General features: G+C 63.7%; 5 protein-coding genes across 10 annotated transcripts in view; 2 read left to right on the top strand and 3 right to left on the bottom strand.

Moving 5' to 3' along the window:
- Positions 1-1,059: 1,059 nt before the first annotated feature.
- On the bottom strand, positions 1,060-6,521 carry UBXN1 (UBX domain protein 1). 2 transcript variants are annotated; one of them, XM_029060382.1, is made up of 10 exons: positions 6,509-6,521; positions 6,302-6,374; positions 5,508-5,576; positions 5,061-5,167; positions 4,905-4,974; positions 3,092-3,283; positions 2,900-2,951; positions 2,641-2,754; positions 1,921-2,113; positions 1,060-1,219 (listed from the first exon to the last, which is right to left on the bottom strand). In XM_029060382.1, the coding sequence occupies exons 2-10, from the start codon at positions 6,358-6,360 to the stop codon at positions 1,170-1,172; spliced, it is 906 nt and encodes a 301-aa protein (XP_028916215.1). In that variant the 5' UTR covers positions 6,361-6,374; positions 6,509-6,521; the 3' UTR covers positions 1,060-1,169. The 2 variants fall into 2 exon arrangements, with proteins under 2 accessions (XP_028916215.1, XP_028916216.1); XM_029060383.1 differs by having other exon boundaries at positions 5,508-5,561.
- A 2,341-nt stretch (positions 6,522-8,862) lies between these two features.
- Positions 8,863-11,921, bottom strand: LRRN4CL (LRRN4 C-terminal like). Its single transcript, XM_001513478.4, has 2 exons — positions 11,839-11,921; positions 8,863-10,315 (listed from the first exon to the last, which is right to left on the bottom strand). The coding sequence occupies exon 2, from the start codon at positions 10,308-10,310 to the stop codon at positions 9,591-9,593; it is 720 nt and encodes a 239-aa protein (XP_001513528.3). The 5' UTR covers positions 10,311-10,315; positions 11,839-11,921; the 3' UTR covers positions 8,863-9,590.
- Positions 11,922-12,681: 760 nt separating this feature from the next.
- Positions 12,682-23,387, bottom strand: BSCL2 (BSCL2 lipid droplet biogenesis associated, seipin). Of its 5 annotated transcripts, XM_029060376.2 has the most exons (12): positions 23,172-23,251; positions 21,786-21,912; positions 19,758-20,038; positions 17,458-17,539; positions 16,524-16,667; positions 15,316-15,450; positions 14,987-15,084; positions 14,399-14,540; positions 13,704-13,770; positions 13,499-13,568; positions 13,253-13,357; positions 12,682-12,991 (listed from the first exon to the last, which is right to left on the bottom strand). In XM_029060376.2, exons 3-12 carry the CDS (start codon positions 19,964-19,966, stop codon positions 12,706-12,708), a joined length of 1,338 nt encoding a protein of 445 aa, XP_028916209.1. In that variant the 5' UTR covers positions 19,967-20,038; positions 21,786-21,912; positions 23,172-23,251; the 3' UTR covers positions 12,682-12,705. The 5 variants fall into 5 exon arrangements, with proteins under 5 accessions (XP_028916209.1, XP_028916211.1, XP_028916210.1 ...); XM_029060378.2 differs by lacking the exon at positions 21,786-21,912 and having other exon boundaries at positions 23,172-23,387; XM_029060377.2 differs by lacking the exons at positions 21,786-21,912; positions 23,172-23,251 and adding an exon at positions 20,215-20,442.
- Positions 21,270-23,233, top strand: GNG3 (G protein subunit gamma 3). Its single transcript, XM_001506212.4, has 3 exons — positions 21,270-21,520; positions 21,890-21,995; positions 22,676-23,233. Exons 2-3 carry the CDS (start codon positions 21,897-21,899, stop codon positions 22,802-22,804), a joined length of 228 nt encoding a protein of 75 aa, XP_001506262.1. The 5' UTR covers positions 21,270-21,520; positions 21,890-21,896; the 3' UTR covers positions 22,805-23,233.
- A 354-nt stretch (positions 23,388-23,741) lies between the features above and the next one.
- TTC9C (tetratricopeptide repeat domain 9C) overlaps positions 23,742-26,855 on the top strand; it is a 29,550-nt gene continuing 26,436 nt past the window's right edge. The window contains exon 1 of the mRNA XM_029060389.2: positions 23,742-23,813. The gene's annotated coding sequence lies outside the window, so the exon portion shown is untranslated. The remainder of the gene's footprint in view (positions 23,814-26,855) is intronic.

Here is a 26,855-nt window from a genome sequence, read left to right as displayed (position 1 = left end):
TTGAATGAATGAGTCTGGGCATCGGCCCGGCACCGGGCCGGCCCTCCTCTGCAACGGACCTCGGGAGGAGAAGGATCACCGGGTCCGACCCGATTGACTTGTAGCTACCCAGGGGCTTCGAAATGTGCTTGGCATACAGTAAGCGTTTGACAAGTAACATTATTGTGATGACGATGTGGGACGGGGACTGTGTCCGACCCAATTACCTCGTATGTACCCCAGAGCTTAGAACAGTGCCTGACATGTAGTAAGTGCTTAATGAATGCCATTTTATATATATATAATCATATATGTTACATATAAATAATGATGATTAAGGCATTTGTTAGGCACTTAAATGCCTTTGTGTGTGTATATATATACACACACATATGTTATAATAATAACAACTGTATTTGTTAAGCACTTACTATGTGCAGAGCACTGTTCTAAGCGCTGGGGGAGATACAGGGTCATCAGGTCGTCCCACGTGAGGCTCCCAGTCTTCATCCCCATTTTCCAGATGAGGGAACTGAGGCCCAGAGAAGTGAAGTGACTTGCCCACAGTCACCCAGCTGCCGAGTGGCAGAGCCGGGATTCGAACCCACGCCCTCCGACTCCCAAGCCGGGGCTCTTTCCACTGAGCCACGCTGCTTCTCTGGATATTATATGGAATAATAATGATAATTACAGAATCTGTTAAGTACTTACTGTGTTTTAAGCACTGGGGTAGATACAAGGGAATCAAGTTGTCCTGCGTGGGGCTCACGGTCTTCACCCCCAATTTACAGATGAGGGAACTGAGGCACCGAGAAGTGAAGTGGCTTGCCAAGGTCACAAAACAGAATATTACCATATCATCATATAATTATAAATACACACAAACCTCCCCGACCCCCCAGCAGCGAGACCAGCTGCAGGACTCTGGTCCAAGATGACGAATGCAGCAGAGTGTCGTCCCCCCCCCCGCCAGCCTGCCACGCCGGTGGCACCTGTCTCGCCTCCGCCGTGCCAGCGCTCCGTCCCCGTCCCGTCCCACCGCCCCGCGGCCCTGGAGGGACGACTCGGGGACAGGCGGGATTCAGGGGATCTGTTTATTATGTTTTGGGTGGTCAGTGCTCTGTCAGGGAAGGGGGGGGCGGATCTAGGGGGAGAGGAAAGGGATGGGGGGTGGGGAAGGAAGGTGCTCTTCAGCTGTTGCATTTCTTAGCCACAATGAGGACAGCAGAAGGCACCAAACCTGCAAGTGACAGAGAGAGAGAGAGAGAGAGGAGAAGAAGGCTTGGTCCCTGCCCCTTCAGCATCTCATCTTCTAGCCTGGAAACTCCTTCATTTCGGTCCTATTTATTGAGCGCTGGCTGTGTGCAGAGCATCGTACCGAGCGCTTGGGAGAGTACACTCACATCCCCTGCCCACAACAAGCTCCTTATGGGGTTGGGAATGTGTCCACCCGCTCCGCTGTACTGTACTCTCCCAAGCGCTTCTACGGTGCTCTGCACACAGTAAGCACGTTCGATAAACACGCTCGATGGATTGATGGACAGTAGTAATGGCGGCATCTGTTGGGCGTTTACTACGTGCCAGGCACCGTAGGAAGCGCTGGGGATAGATACGAGTTAATCAGGTCAGACCCAGTCCCCGTCCCACGTGGGACTCAGGCTCTCATCCCCGTGTTACGGACGAGGTAACCGAGGCGCCCGCCCCAGTGGCTCGTCCGAGGTCGCCCAGCAGCCGAAGAGCGGCGGAGCCGGGATCGGGACCCGCGTCCCGCCGACCCCCGGGCCCGGGCTCGCCCCGCTGGGCCGGCCCGCTTCCTGACCCACCCGCGAGCCCGCCCACCCCGTCTCTCGCTCCGCCCCCCCCCCAGGCCCCAGCGGAGGTCCCTCTCTGCTAACGACGACGGGGAAGGGCCGGCCCGCGCTCCCGCTCCGCCCGCCCTACCCAGTTCCTGTAGAGGTCTCTCCATGTCGGCCTCCGAGAAGGCCCGGCGGGGGAAGCCGCTCAGCAGCTGCACGGGGTCCTGCCCGCCCCCGGGCTCTTCCCCGCGATGCAGCTCCACGTACAGCCTCACCGCCGCCAGCTGCTCGCGGGCCCGGAACGTCTGCGTCAGGGAGCTCCCGTCCGGCAGCCTCACCTGGGCGGCGAGAGACACCGGGAGGGTGGGGGGAACCACCCAGAGGTCGGCCAGACGCGGGGCTGAGGGCCGGGAGCGCGCCAGACCCGGACGGGGAACCGGAGGAGGATGACCCCAACGGTGATAATAACCGGGGTATCCGTTGAGCGCCTCCTACGTGCCGGGCACGCCACTAAGCGCCGGGGCGGATACGAGTCGATCGGGTCGGACCCGGTCCCCGCCCCACGTGGGGCTCACCCTCTCGATCCCCGTTTGACAGATGAGGGAACCGAGGCAGTTACGGGATCAGAACCCGGGTCCCTCCGACCCCCAGAGGCCCGGGCCCCCTCCCTCGGGCCGCGCCGCTTCTTGATCGATCCACGAGCCCGGGGGAAGAGAAGCGAGTCGTCCGAGGTCACGCGGCGGACGAGGGGCGGAGGAGAGTCTCGGCTCCCGCCCGCCGGGCCTCCCCGTCCAGGGGCAGGTTGGGGAGATCCCGGGAGCGGGCGGGGGGTCCCGGCGGGGAAGAGGACGGCCGACGGCGGTACCTGAATGCGACACTGGTCGTACTCCCGCTTGGTGGGTGGCTCCTGGCTGGGAGAGGAGGGGACCGGGCCTGGCTCGGTCGCAGGGGACGAGGCTTGAGGTCCGGCGCCGCCAAACTGGGCCGGGAGGGCAGAGATGGGGAAAGGACGGCCTACGGCTTCCGCCCCTTCGCTCGCCACTTCCCGGAGGTCCTCGGGGCGCGCTCTCCGGCCGCCGGCCCCGCCGGGAAGCCGCTCCCCGCCCCCGGCCCCGGGCACCCACCTTCTTGGCCCGCTCCATTTTGTCCCTCTCAATCTTCTCCCGCACCCGCTGCCTGGAACGCAGAGCAGGAGTTGGGGGGGGGGGGGGTGGGTCCGACGGGCGGCGAGGGACGGGGGACGGCCGGGCCCCCGCCCCCCGGTCTCGCCTCCGGCCCCTCCCCACGCCCGGCCGAGGCCCGGGGGGCCCCCTGACCTGGCCGCCGTCTCCTCGGCCCGTTCCCTCCTCCGTTCCTCGGCCGCCCGGCGCATCTCATCCTCCTGCAGCCGCTGGCGTGCGGCCGACAGCTCCTGCCCCTGTCTCCTGCGCTGGCGTTCCCGCTCCACCGCTTCTCGCTGCTCCCTCTCTCCCCGCTCCCGCTGCTTCTGGGCCACCAGTTCCAGCATTCTGCAGCGGCAGGGGGAACGGCGGTGACGAAACCGAAGGCGGGTTGTTGGGTTTTTTTTTTATAAAAAAAACCTCTCGCTAGGGCAGATACGAGGCGGTCGGGTCGTGAGGTAGGTCGATACGAGCTCGTCAGGTGGATACAGCGTGACGGAGCGGATGGAGCTCAGGCCTGGGGGTCGGATGGGCGTGGGTTCTAATCCCAGCTCTACCACTTGTCTGCCGCGTGACCCTAGGCGAGTCACTTCACTTCTCCGGGCCTCGGTTACCTCGTCTGCAATACGGAGATTGAGACTGTGAGCCCCACACGGGACGGGGACCGTGTCCAACTCGATTTGCTTGAATCCACCCAAGCGCCTAGGACAGCACCTAGTAAGCGCCTAACAAATACCAACATCATTCATTACTGTGAACTCATCGGGCTCACAGTCTTACCCGGGAGGGAGGGAGAACGGTTATTTTATCCCCTTTTTAGCGATGAGGTCATCGAGGTACAGAGAAGTTAGGAGCCTGGCCCAGGGTCACACAGCACGTAAGCCGCAGGATCCTCCGATTCCAAGGCCCGGGCTCCTTCCAACTACGCTATGGTGCTTAATGGTGTTTAAGTGCTTACTGTGTGCACAGCACTCTGCTGAGCGCTGGGAAAGTACCCAGAGGTGGGAATTTGACCCGGTTCCTGCCCCTCAAGAGGCTCACGGTCAAGAATCTGAGGGGGACGAGAGGACCGGCGACCGACGTAAAAGGAAAGATGTAAGAAGGACAAAGCAGCGTGCGAGGCAAACACACCCAGAAGAAAAACAGAAAGCAGCAGGCGACTGTGATCAGAGGAGCCGAGTTTCAGGCCCCTCGTGCCTCAGAGTCTAAGGCGCGCCTGGAGCCACGGCAACTGCTTACAGCACTCGTGCGGTCGTATTTATTGAGCGCTTACTGGGTGCACAGCACCGTACTAAGCGCTGGGAAAGTACAGTCCTGGCCACGGCAGCCCGGAGGGTCCTCGGCCGGAGAGACGGATCTCTGGCGGCATCCAAGATCTCGGAGAAACCGACGAAGTTTCTCTAAGCTGTTTGACCGCTGGCATTTACCGAGCGCCGAGCGCGGGCAGAGGACCGTACTAAGCGCTTGGGAGAGGACGGTCCCAAAGGGAGCCGGTTCCCTGCCCATAAGGAGCTTACGGTCTAGAGCGGGAGCTAGACGTTAGAAGCGCATCTGACGAGCCGAGGCTCTGGGCCGGGCTTGGGTTAGATTCTTGTTCTCGTCTGTCCGTCTCCCCCGATCGGACCGTAAGCCCGTCAAACGGCGGGGGCCGCCTCTATCTGTTGCCGACTTGTTCATCCCAAGCGCTTAGTACAGTGCTCTGCACATAGTAAGCGCTCAATAAATACTATTGAATGAATGAATGAATGAAAGGGAGAGTCCCTTCCTTCATTCGATCGTATCGGCCGAGCGCCTACCGTTAACGGGTACCGTGACTGTCACCACGGCGACCGCGGGCAGAGCGCGGCACTCAACGCTCCGGAGAGTCCAGGAGCATAATAAAGAGAAACGTGCCCCGCCCCCCGAGGGGCTTCCGGGCCGGAGCGGGCGGTCGGAGCCCCTGGGAAGGCAGAGGTTTTCGCTACGGTACCTCTTGGTCTGTTCTCTCTTCTCTTCCTCGCTGAGCGGTGGCTTCTCCTCTCCCTCGGCCCCGCCGGGTGCTAGAAAGAGGGAATCCCCATCACGGCTCCGGCTCCTCCGCGGCCCCCACGGCCGCCTCCCCGGCCCGCTTCCCTTCAGCTCCGACCTTCCGGGCGGTCACTCCCTCCGCTCGGAGAGCCGGGTCCCGAAGGGCGGCCCGACGGGGGAGACGGGGCCTCGTCCGCGTCGCCGTCGTCCTCGTGCTCCATCAGCCTGGTGGCGAGAGGGGCGGTCGGCCCGCGGCGGGCAGGGCGGGCGGGTCCGGCCGTCGCCGTCGGCGCACGGCGAGCGCTCGGAAAATACGACCGAGGGAACGAGGAGGGGCGGAGGGAGGCGGCCCGCAGAAGAGCCGCTCTTCCCGAAAGATCCTCCTCTAGATCGAGAGCCGGTCGGGGGCGGGGAACGTGACCGCTCGCTCCCTCGTACCGTGCCCTCCCGAGCGCCTGGCACAGTGGTCCGCGCATAGCGAGCGCTCAGTGAATACCCCTGCTGGACGCTCCCTCCGGCTCCCCCACCCCCATCTCCCTTCCATCTCTCGGTCTTCCCCTCTCACCAGTCCATGGCAGATTCGATGCCCTGGTTTCCCGTCAGCGTCAGAGCCTTCTCCCTAGGAGCAAAGGAGCTGAAGAGCCACCCCTTCTCCCTCCCGCCAGGAATCACCCCTCTTCCCCGGGGGCGGGAGGGGAGAATGGGAGGGCGATGCTAATTCCCCTCTCCCCCCCTACACCTTAGCACCCTCGTTAGGGGGACGGGGACGGGGACGGGGGGGGGGGGGTGTGTCCCCCGGCCTCTGTTGTAGGGTGCTCTCCCAAGTGTTTAGTACAGTGCTCTGTGCGTAAGGAGTGCTCAATGTCTATGACTGGTGAAGTGATTGGTGGAGGGGGGTGGGAAGGGGGGGAGAGGTTACAGGGGGAGGTGGGGGGAGGGAAGGAGGGAGGGATCTCCCTGGGGGGAGGGGACTGAGCATGGGGGGGAATCTCGGGGGAGGGGGCTGAGTGGGGGGGAATCTCCCGGGGGGGAGGGGCCGGGGGGGGACTCTCCTGGTGGGGGGGGGGACCTGAGTGGGGGGAGAATCTCTTGGGGGGGGGTCTCCTGGTTGGGGGGGCTGAGGGGGGGGGAGATCTCTTGTCGGGGGAGGGGCCTGGGGGGGGCTCTCCTGGTTGGGGGGGCTGAGTGGGGGGGAATCTCTTGGGGGGGAGGGGCCCGGGGGGGACCTGAGTGGGGGGGAGAATCTCTGGGGGAGGGGTCTCCTGGTTGGGGGGGCTGAGTGGGGGGGAATCTCTTGGGGGGAGGGGCCTGGGGGGTTCTCGTGGGGGAGGGGGGCCGGGGGAGGGGCGATTCCCTTACGCGCGCGCCCTCGGGAAGCCCATCTCGATGAGACTGTCCAGGGCCGTGCGGTCCGCCATGGCTCCGCCACCACCTGCCGGACAGGGCGGGGAGGGAGGGGCGGGGGGGGGGGTCACAGCCCGGTCCTCACCGCCCGGGGAACCGGGGGGAGCCGGGGGGACCGGGGCCGCGCCCCCTCCCTCCCGTCCCTCCCGGCCCGGGCCTCACCCGGCCGGCGGGGCTCCGGCGGGGGGGGGGGGGGGGGAGGGGGGGAGGGGGCGGCCGGACCAGAGCGGAAACGGCGGGGGGCGGGGCGCTGCCGGGTCACGTGAGGGAGGGAGGGCGGGGCGGGAGGGGCGGGAGGGGCGGGCGGGCGTCGACGGCTGCCGGCGAGGGACACGGGCCGCCGTCCCGCCACGACGCCGCCTCACCGCGCAGGCGCCGGGGCGCGAGGCCGCGGGAGGGCAGGGGCGGGGCCTCGGGTTCCTAAGCAACCGTTCCCGCCCTCGCCCGCTGAGGAGGCCGCCGGACCGGGGCCGCCCCGCCCCGCAAACCCCCGGCGCCTCCTTCTTCCCGCCGTCGCGCCCCGCCCCTCACGTCTCAATCCCGGCCCAAGAGGCCGGGCGGCCTTCGTCGTTAGGGCACCACTTAGGAGTCGGAAGGACCCGGATGCTGCACTTCATTCATGCATGCATGCATGCATTCATTCATTCATTCGGATCAAGCGATTATTCATTCGTTCGATCGTATGTATTGACCGTTCATTCATTCATTCATATTGATCAAGCGATTATTCATTCGTTCGATCGTATGTATTGACCGTTCATTCATTCATTCACTCATTCATTCCCTCACTCATTCATTCTTGCATTCATATTGATCGAGCGATTATTCATTCGTTCGATCGTATTTATTGACCGTTCATTCACTCATTCATTCCCTCGCTCATTCATTCTTGCATTCATATTGATCGAGCGATTATTCATTCGTTCGATCGTATTTATTGACTGCTTATTCATTCATTCATTCATTCCTTCGTTCATTCATTCACTCATTCATTCATTCACTCATTCAATCATTCATCGAGCGATTATTCATTCATTCAATCGTATTTATTGACCGCTTATTCATTCATTCTTTCATTCGTATTTATCGAGCGATCATTCATTCATTCAACCGTATTTAGTGACCGCTTATTCATTCAGTCGGTCGATCGTATTTATCGGCAAATCGTATTTACCAATCACTCGTATTTGTTGAGCGCTTACCGGAGAAGCGGCGTGGCTCCAAGTGGAAAGAGCCCGGGCTTCGGAGGCAGAGGTCAGAGGTGGTGGGTTCTAATCACCGCCGCCTGTCGGCTGTGTGACCTTGGGGAAGCCACTTCGCTTCCCTGAGCCTCAGTGACCTCATCTGGAAAATGGGGATGAAGACTGGGAGCCCTACGGGGGACAACCTCATCACCTTGTATCTCCCCCAGTGCTTAGAACGGTGCTTGGCACATAGTAAGCGCTGAACAAATACCGTCATTATTACTGCATGCAGAGCCCCGGACTAAGCACTTGGAAAAGTACACTTGGGCAACAGAGAGAGACAGTCCCTACCCAAGCTGCTACGGCGTTGGAGTGGATGGAGCACCACGGGCCTGGGAGTCAGAAAGTCATGGGTTCTAATCCCCCGCCCTGCCACTCGTCTGCCGGGTGACCTCGGGGAAGTCACTTCGCTTCTCGGTGCCTCAGTTACCTCGTCTGTAAAATGGGGATGAAGACTGGGAGCCCCACGTGGGACAAGCTGATTCCCCTGTGTCTACCCCGGCGCTTAGAACAGTGCTCTGCACCTAGTAAGCGCTTAACAAATACCAACATCATCATCATCATTCTCTGGGCTTCAGTGACTTCGTCGGTAAAATGGGGAGCGAGACAGGGAGCCTCACGTGCGGCTGTGTGGGACAAGGATCGAGTCCGACTCGAACTGCTCGTATCCACCCCAGAGCTTCGTATGGCGTCCGGCACATAGTGAGCACTGAAACACCGTTATTATGTTCAAATCCCGGCTCTGCCACCTGCCTGCCGCGTGGCCACGTCACTTCGTTCTGGGCGCCTCAGTTACCTCAACTGAAAATGGGGATGCAGACTGTGAGCCCCGTGAGGGACATGGACTGCGTCCCACTCAATTAGCTTAGACTGGACCGCAAGCTCGTTGTGGGCAGGGATTGTGTCCGTTTAATGTTCTGTTGTACTCTTCCAAGCGCTTAGTACAGTGCTCTGCACACAGCGCTCAGTAAATACAACTGAATATTAGCTTCCATCAGTCCCAGGGCTTAGAACGGTGCTTGGCCCATGGTAACCATGTGACAAATACCATTAAAAACATCCCAGATGTTCCTTCCCTCTCCCTGCTTATTTGGCCCCGATTTAATCAGGTGGAAGGCTGGTCCCATCCTCCTGAAAAGAGGGGAGGAGATCCTATCGTTTACGAGGAGTTTTTACGTGACGGAGGTGCTCTCGTTTTTCCCAACTCTGACCATCCCCCCCAACCCCCGTTTTCCGACTCCCCGCTCCCATCAACGTGGACACAGCCCGAGCTCAGATTCCAGCTCACGTTTATTGCTCAAGGAGAACAGGCGCGGCAAGCAGAAGGGATGGGTTTCTTGGCATCCGGCTCCCTTGACACACGGTCTCCATCTAGGAAAACTAGCCCAGTCCACCCACTCGCGGGCTGTGGAATGCGAGCGCAGCTATAAACGCTCCAGAAACGAAGAGCGAGGTCATTGCGACATCTCTCTCCGGCTCACAGGAAGGTCCTGGAAGGGTCAGCTGTAGGACCAAGTAGACGGCCTTGCTTGGGGCCGAGCACGGCAGTAAGCGCTGAGCAGTCTGCGAGTTCCTTGTACGCACCGATCGGGTCTATCGAGACTGTGGCATCGTGCTGTCGGCGCTTAGTACGGTGCCTGGCACATAGTACGCGCTTAACCAATACCTTATTATCATCGCTCTCCCCAACCCTTAGTACAGTGCTCCGCACCCAGGAGGAGCTCAGTAAATACCACTGCTTGACTGGATGAATGTAAAATAAGTGAATTCACGCACGGTCCCTCTCGCACAAGGGAGCTTACTTTGCTCTTAAAAGAGTTAAGTCCTTCCCTCTGATCCAGGCTGATTTCTTGGGGAGAGAGAGACACAGATGCGCGGACACAGACACACACACACGTAAGTTTAGGGCGGCGCCAGTTCTCCTCAGAAGCCCACCGCGGGGCCCCGAAGTCGGAGAGAGCGGCAGCCGTCCCGCCAACGCCGGCTCCCGATTCGGTCCCCTAGAGCCCCCGAGCGTCCCCGGAAGCGGGACGGGGGCGATGGCGGCGGGGGCGGCCACGGCGGGGACAGCCCCAGCGATCCCGGAGGCAGAAGTGCCAGAGCAGAGCCAAGCAGCTCACCGAGGCCAACCCCACCCCGATTCCGACCGCGACGTGGACGTAGGTCTGGGGCCGGGGGGGCACGGAGATCCGCCGGCAGGGCCCGAAGAGCTCAGCCTCTCCCTTCCCCCGAAAGCCCTCCCCGTCCCCCTCTACGGTGGGGCTCTCCCCCGCGTCGTTCAGAGCCACGACGCACACCAGGTAGGAGGCCCCGGGCCGCAGCGGATAGAGCGGGGCTTGGCGGAGGCTGTTGTTGAGAGCGGGGCCCCTCCTGGGGTCCCCGCCGTCCTCCCAGAACTGCAGCCGATACTCCCGGACCGGGGAAGCCGGGGCGCACCAGTGCAAGACGGCCCGCCCCTCCTCGGCCCAGATCTGGACCTCCCCCAGCCGGGGAGGGTCCGGGGGCTGGTTCTGGCTGGAGAGGCCCGGGCAGAGGCAGGGCTGCCGGCTGCGCCGTTGCAGCTCCTTGCAGGGCAGCTGCAGATGACGGCAGCTGTCGTAGTCACAGGGGACGGGCCGGGGCGACGGGGACGCCGTCGTCTCCTCTTCGTCGTCTATCGTTCCCTGCAGGGAGAGGGCCCTGGCCGTCAGCAGGGAGAGCAGGCAGGTGGAGAGGAGCATGGTGCCTGCAAAGGGAGAAGAGGGCAGGTTAAAAAAAAAAACCACCCGAAAAGCAAATGTTCCTGCCACGGAAACAGTCGCGACGTTAACAGTCGTATCCGTTGAGTGCTTTTTGGGAAATGGTCTTCGCTAAGCGCTCACTGTGAGCCAGGCACTGTATCGAGCGCTGGGGTAGGTTCCAGCTAATCAGGTTGGACGCACGTCCCGTCCCGCGTGGGGCTCACGGTCTTAATCCCCCATTCACAGACGAGGAAACTGAGGCACGGAGGAAGCCAAGTGACTCACCCCAACCCGCACCCCGGATAAGCGGCGGAGCCGGGATTAGAACACGGATCCTCTGACTCCTGGGCCCAGGCTCTTTCCACTAGACCACGCTCCTTCTCTGCTCACTAGTGCTTACTACGTGCCAGGCCCTAAACTAAGTGCTGGGGTTCATTCATTCGTTCAATCGTATTTATTAAGCGCTTACGGTGTGCAGAGCGCTGTACTTTGGGCTTGGGAGAGTTCAATGCAACAACAAACAGTGACATTCCCTGCCCACAGGGGACTCACAGTCTAGGAGGGGGGAGACAGACACCGGTACAAATTAACAGAATGACAGATATGTACCTAAGCGCTGTGAGGCTGGCGGGCGTGGAGGGAAGGGCAAAGGGAGCAAGCCGGGGGTGACGCAGAAGGGAGTGGGAGCTGCGGGAAAAGTGGGGCTTAGTCTGGGAAGGCCTCTTGGAGGAGGTGGGCCTTCAATGAGGCTTCGAAACCGGGGAGAGTCGTCGTCTGTCGGATTTGAGGAGGGAGGGCCATCCAGGCCGGGGGCGGGACGCGGGCCAGGGGTCGGCGGCGAGACGGGCGAGACCGGGGCACGGGCCAAGAGAGTCGGGTCGGACACAGTCCCTGACCCTCACGGGGCTCACGGTAAGCGGGAGGGAGAATTCCCATTTTCCAGATGAGGAAACTGAGGCTCAGAGGGGAAGTGAGAAGATGGGAGAGGAAGAGAGGGGAAAACACGGTGACAAGGCAGGGGACGAGGTCAACGAGACTAAAATAGAGAGGTCGGCTCGGGGAGGGGGAAGGAGTAGCCGGATCGATCGAGGTTGTGTTTTCGAGGCAGGGATGCCAACCCTCAAACCCCGACCCTCTCCACCGTAGTGGGTGAAGATGATGGTATTTGTTACACTCTATGTGCCAGGCACTGTTCTAAGCACTGGGGTAGGTATAAGCTACCCAGGTTGGACACGGTCCATCCCACGCGGGGTCCAGGCTCTTATCCCCGCTTTACGGACGAGGTAAATGAGCGCCAGAGGAGTGAAGTGCCTCGCCTGCGGTCACACAGCCGACCAGCGGCGGGGCCGGGATTGGAACCCGGGTCCTCCTGACTCCCAGGCCCGTGCTCTATCCGCTAGGCCACGCTGCTTCTCACAGGTCATCCCTAAAGACGTCCCTCAGGTCGTCCCTAAGACCATCTGGCTTCCATCAGGACGGAGAGGTTGCGTCCGGCCAGTTCCCCGGGGCCACAGTATCCATCACTCACCCGCGGTCAGGCCCGGGATCCGTCGGGAATTCCGGGAGAGGTCTGAGGTCCGGGGGGCGGAAGGCTTGAGGTTTCCAGGTGCCTTCTCCCCGTCTTCTTGGAGGTCTCCGATTTCACTCCCATCCAGGCTGACGGTGGTTTTATACCCCAAGCGCTGATCTCACCACCCAGCCCTCCGTCCGGAGGCAGCCAAGGGGAGGGCCCGTCCCACCGCAAGGCCCGACTGACTCACGGGGGCCGGGGATGGGGCCGAACCACGGGCAGCGCCCGCGGTTAGGGGGCCGGGACGCCTGGGTTCTGGGAGAGGAACCAAGGCGGCTCGGTCGGGAAGCCGGGTGAGGGCCCCGGTTTGGGGCGGATTCGCGCCTCTGGAGAGGTAGCGGAGGGAGGAGGATGAGGGAGAAAGGGGGATCGAATCCGCCGGGGGGGAGGAAGACACCTAGTTCCCGAGAGGTAAGCCGAGTCTGAGAAGGGGTCAGAAGAATTCTGGCCATCTGTTCGTCATGTGATCCGCTGCAGTCATTTCCTGTCTCTCAACCCCCGGTGGGTGGGAATCTGGGGCCCAGCTGTTTCCAGAACTTCGGCCCCCTCCCTTGCGGGCGGGCGGCCGAACTAAGGTAACGTAGTGGGGAGAGAGAGTTCATCATCTCCCAGCCCAAAGCCGGCCTTCGAACCGATATCCCCCTCTAGACTCTAAGCTCCTGGCGGGCAAGGAACCTGTCTACTAATCCCGTTGTACTGTACGGTCCCGAGCGCTCGGTACAGTGTTCTGCGCACAGTAAGCGCTCGTGCCATACGACTGATGGACTGACCGTGCGCCTGAAGCAGCTCAAGGGTGGTGAGACCTTCATGCCACCCTCCTTCCTCTCAAAGCCCGAGAAGAGGAATTTCTCCCTGGCCTTCCCCTCTGCCAGAGCAAACAGGCAACCACCCGGAGACCAGAGAGTTTATTACGGGGCGAGGGGAGGGGCGGGGGTCAGGGACGGGGGGGGCTAAAGGCAGGGACGTGGCAGGCGGTGACCTCAGGAGCTGGAGCAGGCGGGGCGGTGTCGGAGAGCCGTCGACGGGGACTCGGCGCTCCCCACCGTCTCGGGAGGCATCGGGGGCGGGCTGGCCTCCGTCGGCAGCGTGGCGTCCTCCCAGGAACCCGAACCTACGGTGAGGGCGGGGAGAGGATGGAAAGCCTCGAGGTGAGAGGCCAGCGGATCCTACCCCCCGCCCGCCCTCCCTCACCCAACCTCTTCCGACCCCGTGTCGCGGCGGGTGAAGAACGTGTCTGTCTGTCTGTTCTCTGCCGCGCGCTCGGCACGGTGAATACGACTGAGTGACCGTCCCGCCCGATCCCCCGGCACGGCTCTCGCTGAGCCGGCGTGGAACCGGGAGAGAGACCGTCCCCGGCCGAGGAGCCCCTCACCATCGCTCGTCTCCTGCTCCGGGCCCTCCTCGTGAAGCGACTGCGGCTCTGGTCCCTTCTCCTCCTCTTCCTCCTCCCCCTCCACCTCCTCCTCCTCCCGCAGCCCTACGCGGAAGAGGAACGGGGGTGGAAGTCAGCGGAGAAGACGGGAGGGGGACGGAATTGGGACGGACGGGGCGGAGCTGGGAGGAGCGGGAGCCGCTCCTCTCCCAGCCCCCCGCCCCCCGCGCCGGCTCCGGGACGCACCTGCCCGGTCCCCGTCCTCTATCGGGCCTTCCTCCTGCCGCCGGGGTCAGAGCCTCGCGGCCCCTGGAGCCTGTGCCCAGGGAAAAGGGGCGGGAGGTCGGCGCGACTGATCCCCCCACCTCCGCTGGGCAGGCCTTCCCCATTCCCTGCTCGGGAAGAAAGGCAAGGCCTCCAGGTTCCGCCGGGGAGAGCGGGCCCGCCTTACCTGTCTGGTGAGCGGGGACTTGGCGCTGGGCTTCCTGCCGGCAACGGTCCCCGTCTCGGATGTAGGCCTACGGTGGGAGAGAAACCGTTGGCCAACGGAGGGCTCCGTCCCGGCGCGGCCCAGTGGCTACAGCCCGGAGCCCGGGACCCAGGAGGACCTGGGTTCTAATCCCCGCTCTTGTCCCACGCTTGTCCGCCGTGTGACCCCGGGCAAGTCACTCCGCTCCTCCGGGCCTCGGTTCCCTCATCTGCAGAACGGGGACGGAAACCGTGAGCCCCATGGGGGACCGACCCCATTAGCTCGTATCCTACCCCGCTGTTTAGAACGGTGCTCGGCCCAGAGTAAGCGCTCAGCGAATACCGTCGTCGCTTCCCTTCTCTGTGCCTCAGTTGCCTCGTCTGTAAAATGGGGACTATGACTGTGAGCCTCACGTGGGACCACCTGATGACCCTGCATCTACCCCAGCGCTCAGAACAGTGCTCTGCAGATAGTATGCGCTTAACAAATGCCAACATTATTATTACCCTCCCACACCCTTGAGGGACGGGACGGGAGGAGGGCACGCCCTTAGCTCGCTCTCTGTCCCCCGCCAGTCCTTCCGCTCTGGCCCGCCTCACCCCCCCAGGGGGCCGCCAACGACCCAGAGAGCGAGCCGAAGGGGCCGGGTGGCCTCCCCTCCCGCCGAGCCCAGAGACCTGCGGGGAGAAGCGGTCCCGGGGCCAGACGCCGCCCCACACCCACTGCAGGTAGCTGAACAGCACGATGACGCTGAGGAAGGTGAGGTTGCTGGCGATGCCGACGAGGGCCGAGGTCACGGGGAAGTTGTACAGCAGGTACCTGGGGCAGGCCGGGGAGGACGAGGAGTTAGGAGGGGAGAAGCGGAGGAGAGCGCACGGGCCCGGGAGTCGGGAGGACCTGGGTCCGGATCCCGGCTCCGCCGCTTGACCGCTGCCGCGCGGGCTCGGGCAAGGCACCTCACCTCTCTGCGTCTACGGTTCCCTCGGCTGCCAAACGGGGACCGAGGCCGTGAGCCCCACGTGGGGCGTGGACCGTGTCCAACCTGATTAGCTTCCATCTAGCCCAGCGCTTAGCCCAGAGGGAGCATCTGACACACCGTAAAAAAAGAGGGGGGTGATCCCGCAGCGTCTCCCTAAGATGAAGTTATTCCCCAGCGGGCAGCCCTCTCGCAGTTGGAGACTGAACCGGACCCCACCCGTCGGACACCTCCCCTCCCCACCGGCACCGGGGCCTTCCCAGAGCCCCTCCTCTTGCCCCTCGGTTACCTGAGGCCCGTGAAATGGGCATGAATCCGCAGCTGGGCCCCGTAGAGCTGGATGCGGTTACTGTGGATCTGGATCACCGCCCCCGTGGTTGGCGCGTACTGGAGAGGAGAGGGACCCGCCGTCAGGGGAGGGGGTGGGGAAGAGGAGGAGGAGGCCTGGGAAGCCAGGCGCTTCTCTCCTGCCCACCCCGCCCGGCCTCGGGGCGCCGCCGCCAGCCGAGCGCGGCCCCGAGGAGCAGAGGCGGGTCGGCGTGGACGGCGGCCTCCCTCCACCCCCCTCCCTCCGCGACCGGCCCGGCCCCACCGCGGGGGCCGGCCCTTCCCCCTCACCGAGTCCTCCCGGTAGTCGGCGTACAGCTCCACCTCCAGCAGCTGCTTCTGCTCCGCAAAGCCCGACAGCAAGAGGCTGGAGAAGACCAGCGTGTCCAGGTGCCGCAGCAGGGCCGAGCGGTAATGCAGCATTGCCTGGCGGACGCAGGGTCGGGGGACGGGACAGGACAGGGTGGGAGCTCAAGGCAGGGGCCGCTGGGTCTCACCGACCCCCGTCTTTTCCCCCCAGACTCACTGCTCCTCTGGAGCCTTCAACCGCCCTTCTCATCGAGCGACCGGATCCTACTGTTTCCGTGAGAAGCAGCGAGGCCCAGGGGAAAGAGCGCGGCCCCGGGAGTCAGAGGACGTGCCTTCCAATCGCGGCTCTGCCGCCCGTCCGCTCTGTGACCTTGGGCCAGTCGCTTCGCTTCTCCGGGCCTCGGTTACCTCAGCTGGAAAATGGGGATGAAGACTGCGAGCCCCACGAGGGACGGGGACCGTGTCCAACCCGATCGCCCTGTATCTACCGCAGAGCCCGGCACATCGTAAGCGCTTAACAAATACCGCCGTTAATATTTTCATTATATGGCAAGTGGGGTCAACCTGGTAGTCCCTCTAAATCCTCATGCAAACACAGTCGCCCCGAGCACTAATGTAGACAATGGTCTACGGTTACTATCTGTGTATTTATTCACCTGTCCACGCTCCCGCTATTCCCAGATACAGCCTTGTTCTTCACCCTACGCCACTATCTGTTCGTGGTTCCCCCCCCAAAACTGTAAACATTCCGTATGGGGTTCGTTAAGCGCTCCCCATGTGCCGAGCGCTGCGGCAGATGCAAGTTAGTCACAGTTCCTATCCCACATGGGGCTCAGAGCCTAAGTAGGAGGGAGGACAGGTACTAAATCCCCATTTTACCACCGAGGAGACCGAGGCACACCGAAGTGCCCCAAGTCACCCGCAGCGAGCGGCTGGCAGAGCCGGGATTAGAACCCGGGTCACCCGCCTCCCAGGCCCGAGGCCTCTCCACTAGGCCGTGCCGCTTCCCTCGAGGGCGAGGCTCGTACCGGCCCCTCCCGGGTCCTCGGCGCCGGGTCCCGCGGGCGGGCGTTCGATCGGCGTTCCCGACCGATCCGGGATCGATCCGGGAACCGGCGCTGCTCTCCTCCGGAACCCTCCCGGCTGGCCCCCGGCCTTCCCCCTTCCCCGGAGGCGGCCCTCGAACTCACCGAACGGGCCGAAGAGGAGATGACGCGGCCGCCCCGGGTGTAGCAGGCGATGGTCACCATGAACATGCCCAGCTCTCGGTTCACGGGGGACTCGGGCAGCTCCAGCTCCAGGGAGATGCGGTACGGCTGCCCGTACATCAGCGCCTGCCAGGCACGGCGGCCGCTCCGTCACCCGCCCCGCCGACGCCTCAATCCTTCCTCTCCCCTGGGAGCCCCGGGTGGGCAGGGACCGCGCCTACCGACTCTTCTCTTGGACTCTCCCAAGCGCTTAGCGCGGAGCTCCGCGCGCGGCGCGCGCTCAATAAAATACCACGGGCTGATCGATCCACGAACTGAGCTTCCAGGCCTACGGTCTCTAGACCGTCCTCTCCCGTAACGTGTCCGTCTCTTGTTGGGCTGAACTCTCCCGAGCGGTCGGTACAGGGCTCTGCACACGGCAAGCGCTCAAGACGTAGGACTGAACGAGTGAATGAATGAAGGGAGCACGGTCCGGGGGCCGGGCTACTTCTCTCCGTCGGCCGCTTGCCCTTCCCCGGCGGGGCCGTGCTGCCCCGCGGCGGGGGCCGGAGTCCGGTCCTGGGAGGGACCGCCCACCCGCCCGCCCCGGTGCCTTTGGCCTCATTTTCTTGGGAATCCCCGAGGCTTTCCACTCGCGGGGGGGGTCGCGTCGCCTCTTGACCCTCGGCCTTCCACGCCCCCAGTCCCAGCCTGTCACCGCTGGCGTCTGTGACGGATCCCTTCATTCTCAGCGGGGCACGCCGTGCCACCCCATCCCTGTTGGGCCCCCTCCCTCCGTCCGGGGTTCTGGCTCGCCTCTCGGCCCCTGCCTCCTTCCCCTCCTCCCTTCCCTTCCCGATCCTACCGAACCCCTTCACCTCCTCCCTCTGCACATCTCCACCAGCCCCAGCCCACCCTCCCCCTTCCCCTCACTCACCCGATCCCGTCCACTCTTAACCAGGGTGACGTTGGCAGTGGGGAAGGAGCAGAGCGTGGGGCCTGGGGAATCGCAGTCCGACCTGCAATGGGAATGAAAGGGAACAACTCCCCTCAGTGAACTACCCCGCCGACTCCATCTTTACCTCCCCGGCCGCCCCATCCCCGGCATTCCCCTGCCCCCGGGGTCTCTCCGAGCTTGCTGCCCCTCTCTCTGGAGCGCCGGAAGGGCGGAGAGTATGGTTTGGAGGCTCGAAATTCTGGAATCGCTTCTTTTTCTCTCTCCCTCAAGGGGCACCTCTTCCTGTAGGAAGAACCTGGAGCTCTTCAAGTTAAAAAGAAAAAACTAGAAGGGCCCAGGGGCAGGAAGAATGAAGCCTGAAGGCTTGCCCACGATAATAATAATAATAATGATGGTGGCATTTGCTAGGCGCTTACTATGTGCAGAGCACTGTTCTAAGCGCTGGGGGGATACAAAGTAATCAGGTTGTCCCACGTGAGACTCACAGTTTTAATCCCCATTTCACAGATGAGATAATCGAGGCCCAGAGAAGTGAAGTGACTTGCCCAAAGTCACCCGGCTGGCAAGTGGCAGAGCCGGCATTCGAACCCACGACCTCTGACTCCCAAGCCCGACCTCTTTACACTGAGCCCCGCACAACCTTCTCATGGTAACCGAGAGGTCTAACGGCTGACAGAACTGCGAACAGGACTGTAGGATCTTTTTTTTTTTTCTCCTTTCAAATGGTATTTAAGTGCTTACTGTGTGCCAGGCACCGTACTGAGCGCTGGGTAGATACAGAGTGGTCAGGTTGGACACGGTCCATGTCCCGCGTGGGGCTCACGGTCTCAACCCCCATTTTACAGATGAGGGAACTGAGGCCCAGAGAAGCCAAGTGACTTGCCCCAGATCGCGCGGCAGACGGCAGGGCCGGGACTAGAACCCAGGGCCTTCGGACTCCCAGGCCCGGGCTCTAACCACTAGGTACGGTGCTTCTTGGATTAGATTAGAACCCAGCCTTCTTTTTAGGCCGTGAGCCCTGTGAGGGCTCGGGATCGGGTCTCAGTCTCACCAGGGAATTATTCCCACCACACAGTTAAGTGCTCAGTACGCAGCAGCGCGGTGTAGCGGAGAGAGCGCGGGCCCGGCAGTCAGGAGGACACGGGTTCTAATTCCGGCTCTGCCACTTGCCTCCGTGCGACCTCGGGCGTGTCACTTCGCCTCTCTGCGCCACCGGTAAAATGGGAGATGAGACTGAGAGCCTCACACGGGAGGGGGATTGTGGTCCAACCCAATCTGTATCCACCCCAGCGCGCGGACCGGTGCCTGGCACGTAGTAAGTGCCTAACAAACGCCACGGTAATAATAACTGCTATTATTATTAATAACAAATACTATTACTACTACTCCTAGGAGCCGAGCCTGCCGGGATCCCAGGAAGGGGAGGAGCTGGAGAGTTTCGGCGGGGGAAGTAAGAGGAATGAAGAGCACGGGACGCTCGCAGCCCCACATCTCCATCGAGTTCAGAGGGAGCCGAACTTCAGCCCTCGGTGGCCGGTCCAGGGCACGGGGTCAGGCTGGCGAGGATCAGGCGCGGCGGTCAAAAGACGCGACTTTTGGAATCATCGGTCCGAGCGCGTTTAGTGAGCGCGTACTGTAGGCGGAGCACTGTACTAAGCGCCCGGGAGAGCACGACGGGACAACGATCCGACGCAGTCCCTGCTCGAGCGGCGCCACGGTACAGGGATGGAGTCGGGGTTCACATCCCCTCGAGGACAGGAGGCGCGGGACGCTCACGCCTCCTAGTCTGCCCCGGAGCCTCGGGGATAACGGTCTCTTCAGGGTCGCTAATGATAATATTAATGGTGGCATTTGTTCAGCGCTTCCCGTGTGCCAGGCCTCGTATTAAAGCCCGGGGCGGATACAAGCAAACCGGGTCGGGCCCAGTCCCCGCCACGCCTCGCCTCAGTCCCCACTTTACGGAGGAGGTGACGGAGGCACAGAGCGGCCAAGCGACTCGCTCAAGGTCACCCGGCGGACGCGTGGCGGGGCCGGGATGGGAGCCCGGGTCCCACGCTCCCGGGCGGCGGCCAACGCGCCCGTCGTACCGTGCCACTCTACCGTCCCGAGCGGTCGGCACGGCGGTCCGCACGGAGCCCGCGCCCGACGGATCCGACCGACGGATCGATCGGCCCCCGGGCCCGTGCGCCGCCTCGCCGGTCCCCGGCCCCGTGCCGGTCTCCGGGCCGCTTCCCCGGTCGGGCCGGTCCGGCCGCGGGCCGGCGGCGGCGGCTTCTCACCTGTAGACGACGTGCACGGGGCTGAGGTGGCTGACGGTGGGCATGTAGGAGTAGTAGAAGGAGCCGTAGAGGAAGACGGAGACCCAGAGCAGGAGCAGGACGGTGCAGGCCAGCACCCCGGCCTGGAGCAGGCACCTGCGGGCCCGGCCGGCCAGGCCCCGGCCGGCCTCCTGGACCCACAGCAGGGCGGGCGGCGGGTCGCCGGCCATGCCCGGGCCGCTCCTCCGCCTCGCTCGCCCGGCAGCAGGCCGACGGGCTCGCCCATGGGCCGCGGGCCGCTCCTGCAACGACGGCGAGAGCCGAGGGTCGGAGCCGGAGCGACGCCGGGCCCTTCGGGGCCTCGACGGGGCGGCAGGAAACGGCCCGGTCCGCCCTCCCCCTGCCCCCCGCTTTCCAGGAAGGGGCTTGCCGGGAATATCACCCCATCCTGTCCTCCCTCCCCTCCCCGGGCTCTCACCTTCCTACCGCCCCACCCCCAAGGGAGCCGGGCGCGGGATGGACACCCCGCCCCTGCTGGGCCGCTGCTACTCGCTGGCCGCCTCCCCCGAACCCCGTCCCCGGGACGAGGCCTAGGCGGGCCCGGCCTTCCCTCCCCCGCGATGAGAGGCTGCTGTCATCACCCGGAGGAGCCCCTCTTGGGCCCGGCGCGGTCGCCGTGGAGACCACCTCCCCTCCCCCCCTCCGACGACACTGACCGGGCGCTGCCCCGGCAACCGCTTCGGCCGCGCGCCGCGGCACCGCCCCGTTGCGGGGCGCGCGAGCGCGCCACGTGACCCGTTGCCCGGGCGACGGCACCGGCCCCCCCCCCCACTCCCTCCCGGGGTAAAAAGCCCCCCCGTTCGTGGGCCCGCGGCCTCTCCCTTAAGCCGGGGGTCTGGTGGCCCCCCACCGTGGCCCAGTGCGGCCTCCCCTCCACCCCCATCACCCGTCCCTTCTTCTCTCTCCCGAGGAAGGTTCATTCGATCCTATTTATTGAGCGCTTACTGCGTGCAGGGCACCGGACTAAGCGCTTAGGATGCACAATTGGGCAGCAGAGACCATCCCCGCCCGGTGACGGGCTCACAGTGAAAACGGGTGGCCCGGGCGACCCCTTCCCCCCCCCGGGGTCCTCCCTCCCCCGGCCCCTCCGGGTCTTCCTCGGCTCCGTCCGTCCCCGGGCTCCCCGTCCGGCGGCGGGAGGAGCGACGGGATCTAGGTTTGGGTCTGGGGCGCGGCCGCCTCCGAGGCGGGAGGGTTGGATAACGCCCGCCCCGTTGATGTCAGATTTCCAAATGAGCAGGGGGGTCCCCCCCGCAGCCCCGGCCGGCGGAGCCTCGGCGCTGCGGCGGCGGTCGCGGGCACCGACCACTCGGGCTCGGAGGGGGAGCCCGGCCCGGCCGCGGCCCCTTCCCTCGGTCTCGGCGGGGGTCCCGGCCCCGCGCCGCGGCCTCCCGGCTCGCCGGGCGGCGGGGCGACGGCCCCCCGGCCGCAGGGCGGGCGGGCGGGGGCCGCGGCGCGGGGCCGGGCCCCCCCGCCTCGGGCGAGCCGTTGGTACGGTCCGGCATCCGACGGGCTCCTTCCAGCATCCTTCATCCTTCGGGTACCAGCCGGAGCGGCGGGGCCGGGCGGCGGCCGGGACCGACCCCCACCGTGCTCTCCGTCGCACCCGGCGGGCCCTCGGCGCCCGGCTCCGGCCCGAGAGCGAGGGGGGCGCGGCGGGTCTCCGGCCCCTCCAACCGACGCCCCCGCTTCTGCCGCCTCCGGCCGTCACCGCCCACGTCCAGGTCGGTAGACGGCGGCTTCCTCCATCTCCTCGGGGCTCGAAAGGGGCAGGGCGGGGGGGCTCACCCGCCCCGCCGGGGAGGACGGGGGGGGCTGGGGCGTGGCGATGGAAATTCCGGCCCCGGCGGCCATCCCCTCCCGCCGTCCGCGGCCGGCAAATCGAACCGCGTAACGGCGCATCGCGCGCGCGACGCCGGAGGGGGCCGGTCTTAGGATTCGGTCCCGACCCGAGGATGGCGAGGCCGGCGAACTGGAACGAGGACCTACCCCTACCCCGCTCAAGGGGAATCTCTTTCTCCAGCGGGCGGGTGGGAGTGATGGTCTTTAAATTGCTCTCTCGCTGAGAGCGGGTCCTCTGCTCCTCTTCTCAGAGCCAGAATGAAAGGGGAAACACCTGTAAACAGCACCATGAGCATCGGGCAGGCCCGCAAGATGGTGGAGCAACTCAAGATCGAGGCCAGCATGTGCCGGATCAAGGTGGGCAGGACTCTCCGTGCCCCTCACTCGACTCCCCCTCGCGTTCTCTGCCGGGCTGCGGTGGGAAAGCGGGGAGGAGGACGGCACCCTACGAATAGCCCCCGCCGGGGGGAGGGAGCCGTCCCGATTAACGGTGACCGAGGTCCGCTTTTAGCGCTCTGTGCCAAGCACTGGGGGGCTCCGGTCAGACCGTCCCCGTAACCCTTGGGGTCCCCGGTCTGAACGGGAAGGACGGACGACCGCTCTCGAATCCCTCATCTCAGAGACGGGGAGTCACGTTAAGTCACCCGGCGGGCAAGCGGCGGAGCCGGCGTTAGAACCCGGGTCCTCCGACGCTCAGGCCCGTGCTTGGTCCCCGGGGCCACGCCGCCGCCGCCTTTCAAGAGTCGAGGGCTCTAGGGAGGTGGAGGGAGAACAGTTACCGGATCCCTTTCTCGGAGATGCCGCTCAAGCCACGGCGGGCAGAGTGGCGGAGCCGGCGGTAGAACCCAGTTCCGCGCTCTATCCCCGAGGCCACGCTGCTGCTTTTCGAGAGGAGAGGGCTCTAGGGAGGCGCGGGGGAAGAGCAAGAGTGGCCTCCGGAGGGAGGGAGAAAGAACGAGGCGACAGGGACCGTCCTTTACGGTCGCGTTGGGGCCCGGGCCCCCTCGGTTCACACCTCGGTCCCGGCCGCGCTCCAGGTGTCCAAGGCGGCGGCCGACCTGATGACGTATTGCGACGCGCACGCCTGCGAGGACCCCCTCATCACCCCGGTGCCCACTTCGGAGAATCCCTTCCGGGAGAAGAAGTTCTTCTGTGCCCTTCTCTGAATTCCCGCCCCCTCCCCGGCCGCCCCCTCCCTCTCCTCCCGGATCTTTCCGGCCCCGACCCCTTCCCCGGTGTCCACGATAATAAGGTCGGCGTGTGTTAGGCGCTTACTATGTGCGGGGCACTGTTCTAAGCACTCCACGACCCGCTCCTCGAGGCTCCCCCTCCACCGCCCCCCCCCCCCCCCCGGCTCCCGAAGCACAAAGCCCCCACGATTGCCAGCCCCACCCCACCTCCCACTTGGCCAACTGCAAGGAGGGCCCCGTCCGAGGGAGGGGTCCCTCCCCGCCCCCCAGCCCCATCGATGGGCCCCCACACTCCTAGGGGACGGAGGGGGAGGGGAGGCCGGGCCCGGGTCCCCCTCCTCACCCGGAGGCTGCTGGAAAAGTCAAACCGATTGGGGGAATAAAGTCATCCGGTGACGGAGGGCAGCAATGGTGTCGGTGGGGTCACCTTCCGGGGGGGGGGGGGGACGACGACGACACACGAGGCGGAAGAGACACCAAAGGAGGGACGGGGAGGACGAGGCTTTCAGGAGGAGGCTCGGGAGGAGACAAAGGCGGGAGGGGCCCGGTTGGGCGACGGACGAGGGAGGGGAGCGCGGCGGCTGCAAGATGGCGGCCCCCGGGAGCCACGGCTCAATATGGCGGGGTCCCACCGCCCCCTCCCCCTCCTCTCGACCCCCGTCCTACGATGCCCACCATCCCCACCCCGACCCCCGGGCCTCGCCTAATCCCCACTCGGCTCGAAAGGGCCCCGCCCGGCTGCTCGGCGGCGGCTCGGCCTGCAAGACGGGCCCCTTTCCCGAAGCCGCACCTTAAAAGCGGCGAGAAACACCTCGACAGATCTTGCTTTAGGAGACAGGGGGCGGGTCTGACATTAGAGTTGCCACCGCCGTGAGAGGGAGGAGGGCGCCCGGGGGGGGGGGGGGGGGGACGGACACCGGGGAGCGAAAGGGCCGAGACGTCCGGCGGGGAGGCGTCAAACGCGCGAAATGGGCAGAGAGAGACGGTAGGCTACCTGTTCTCGGCTTTATTATTGCTATCGGTGGCGGCGCGGAGCGTCCGTCTCCGGGCCGGGGGTGGTCGGGGGCGGGGGGGATCCTCGCCGAGGTCGGGGAGGGAGGGAGGTCGGTCCCGGGGGCCGTCGGTTAGGCGCTCGCTAACCTCTCTCGGAAGGCCTTCTGCAAGACGGGGGAGAAGGACCGGCCGGGACTGTGGCTCCGCCCGCGGCCTCCGAGGGGCCCACTTTCCCCTCCGCCCCGTGCCCGCCTCGGGGACGTCGCCCTCCTCTCCCGCCCCCTCCTCTGCCCCGGGCGGACGCCGCTTCGGCCGGGGACCCACCAACATCCTCTCCAGCTCCTCCACGTCCGGCTGGTCTAACAGGATCCTGGGGAGAGACGGGAGGGAAGTGCTTGGGAACGAGCGGGCGACGCGGCTCTCCGCCTTGCCCTCCCCGTTACCCGATTATTTAGGCTTTAGCCCGTCGGGTATTAGGTCGGCCGGGGGGGGGGGGAAGGGAGGCGTTGACTTGGACCGTGGCTGGAGGCCCCCCAGTGGGTCGGACTACAATTCCCAGAATGCCGTCGGGCGGCGGGGGCCGGGCGCGCAGGCGCGGGAGGCAGGGCCGGGCGCGCAGGCGCGGGAGACGGCGCCTTCCATCCTTTCCCCTCCCGCCGGGGCCGGTACCTCTCCAGCGTGTCGTTGATGTGCCGCACGTTGACGGTGATTAAGTGGGTGACCCGGTTGAGCCTGGTCAACACCTCGGCCGCCAGCTGGGCCTCGGGGGCGTCGGCTCGGGGCGCCCTAACGAGGGCGGCGGGGCGGCTCGTCTCCATGGCGTCCGGAGCGCGGGAAAAGCGGACCGGAAGGGGCGCGCGGGGAAGTTCCCTACTCCGTCCGCCCGCCCCTCCCCGCCTGAGGCGAGGGGGGCGGGGTCAGAGGTCACATTGGGATCCATTTCTCGAGCGTCGCCCGCTCGGGGTCCTAATGTTAAGCCCTTACTCTGTGCAGGGCACGGTTCTAAGCGCTGGGGGAGATCCAAGGTCATCAGGTGGTCCCGCGTGAGGCTCCCAGTCTTCATCCCCATTTGACAGATGAGGGGACTGAGGCACGGGGAAGCGACTTGCCCACAGTCACCCAGCTGACGAGTGGCAGAGGCGGGACCCGAACCCGTGACCTCTGACTCCCCAGCCCGGGCTCTTTCCACCGAGCCACGCTGCGGGCGCTCGTCCACACCGCAGGCGAGGAACGTCTCCCCACTCCGGTGTTAGAGTGGACTCTCCCGCCTTCGTCCAGTCGGATCGATCGAGCGCTGGCTATGGGCAGAGCGCTGTCCTGAGCGCTCGGAATGTACACTTCGGATAGAAAGTGCTCAGGACAGCGCTCTGCCCACTCCAAGGGCTCAACAGATACGAGCGGCTCCGTTGCCCCGATGAGGAAACCGCCCGTGGGCCTCATTAACTCATTTGTTAACGACTTTGGTTTGAAAAGAGAATCCTCTCAGGGTGTGCCCACGGCCAGTCGCCAGGTGGGCAACAGGAAACCAAACCCTACCTACTATAAGCCACATACCCTTGAAAACCATTCATTCAATAGTATTTATTGAGTGCTTATTATGCGCAGAGCACTGTACTAAGCGCTTGGAATGTACAAATCGGTAACAGATAGAGACAGTCCCTGCCCTTTGACGGGCTTACAGTCTAATCGAACAGTCAACATCCTCCTCGCTCCCATACACCGAGTACGAAGGGAACCCCCGACACAACCCGTAATTGCAGCATTGGGCGGCACCTAGAACTGGAGGTACATACGAAGACATTTTTTCTTCCAGCTCAAACTAGATCGGAGACAGAGAAGTGAGACGCAAAACAGGTTTTGACAGGGGTATCGAATTTACTTGCTATCTGATTTACTTGATTTTAGCTGCGGCTTTCTCGCCCTACCCTATCACGATGAAAAACACCGGCCTTGGGACAGTGCGGGGTTTTGGGATGAGGGGAAAAAGGAGTAGTATTGAGCGGCTTTTGGGTGTGGTGCTTCGGTGATATGTTGATGAGCGGGGGGAGAGAGATCGTCTGATTTAATAATGTTGGTACTTGTTAAGCGCTTACTATGTGCCGAGCCCTGTTCTAAGCGCTGGAGTAGACACGGGGGAATCAGGATGTCCCACGTGGGGCTCACAGTCTTCATCCCCATTTTCCAGATGAGGGAACTGAGGCACAGAGAAGTTAAGTGACTTGCCCACAGTCACCCAGCTGACAAGTGGCAGAGCTGGGATTCGAACTCATGACCTCTGACTCCAAAGCCCGTGCTCTTTCCACTGAGCCACGCTGCTTCTCCCCCCATAGGAGGCACATCCCCTTCCTCAAGGCGCATAGGGGTCTGAGTGATTAATGAACCCACAGACGAGTGAAATAAATAAAGGGGAGATCCTGTAGATCCCAAGTTGTTGTTTTTTTGTTATGGCACATTAAGCGCTTCGCTTCCTAGGTATCGGTGACCGTACTAAGATACAAGCTGATCGGATTGGACCCGGTCCACTTCCCACATGGGGATCACAGTCCCCATTCTAAAGATGAGGTAACTGAGGCACAGAAGTTTAGTGACTCACCCAAGGCTACAGAGCAGACAGGTGGGCCAACCTGTGGGCCGGAATCAGGTCTACCAACTCTGTTATATTGTAGTCTCCCGAGCGCTTAGGACAGTGCTACGTACAGACTAAGTGCTCAATAAATACAACGGATTGATTGGTAGCCCTTGAGTGTCTAACCGCCCTCTGAAATCCAGGCTTCAGGGGGAGTGAAAAGCTCGGAAAGCTTCAGTATCACGAGCAGAATCGCCAACGAGAATACTGGTGAAATGAATTCCCCGTCAACGTTAGCCGCCACAGTGCGTCGTCTCAGAAATGCTGATGAATAATTCTCTTTTTTTAGTGAGCAGAGGCAGATAGTCTGTAATTCATTTTGGTTGTGAAGTACAGACTGGGTCCAAGGGGATCCTGCGTGGAACGTGCTCCATTCTGGGCCAAGAGAATCTTCCTGGCTCCCTCCCA

This window comes from Ornithorhynchus anatinus, chromosome 3 (assembly GCF_004115215.2).
Source record: "Ornithorhynchus anatinus isolate Pmale09 chromosome 3, mOrnAna1.pri.v4, whole genome shotgun sequence".
NCBI classification, from domain to species: Eukaryota; Metazoa; Chordata; class Mammalia; order Monotremata; family Ornithorhynchidae; genus Ornithorhynchus; species Ornithorhynchus anatinus.
The sequence above is the reverse complement of the archived record's forward strand: the minus strand, read 5'-3'. Positions and strand labels throughout refer to the sequence as shown.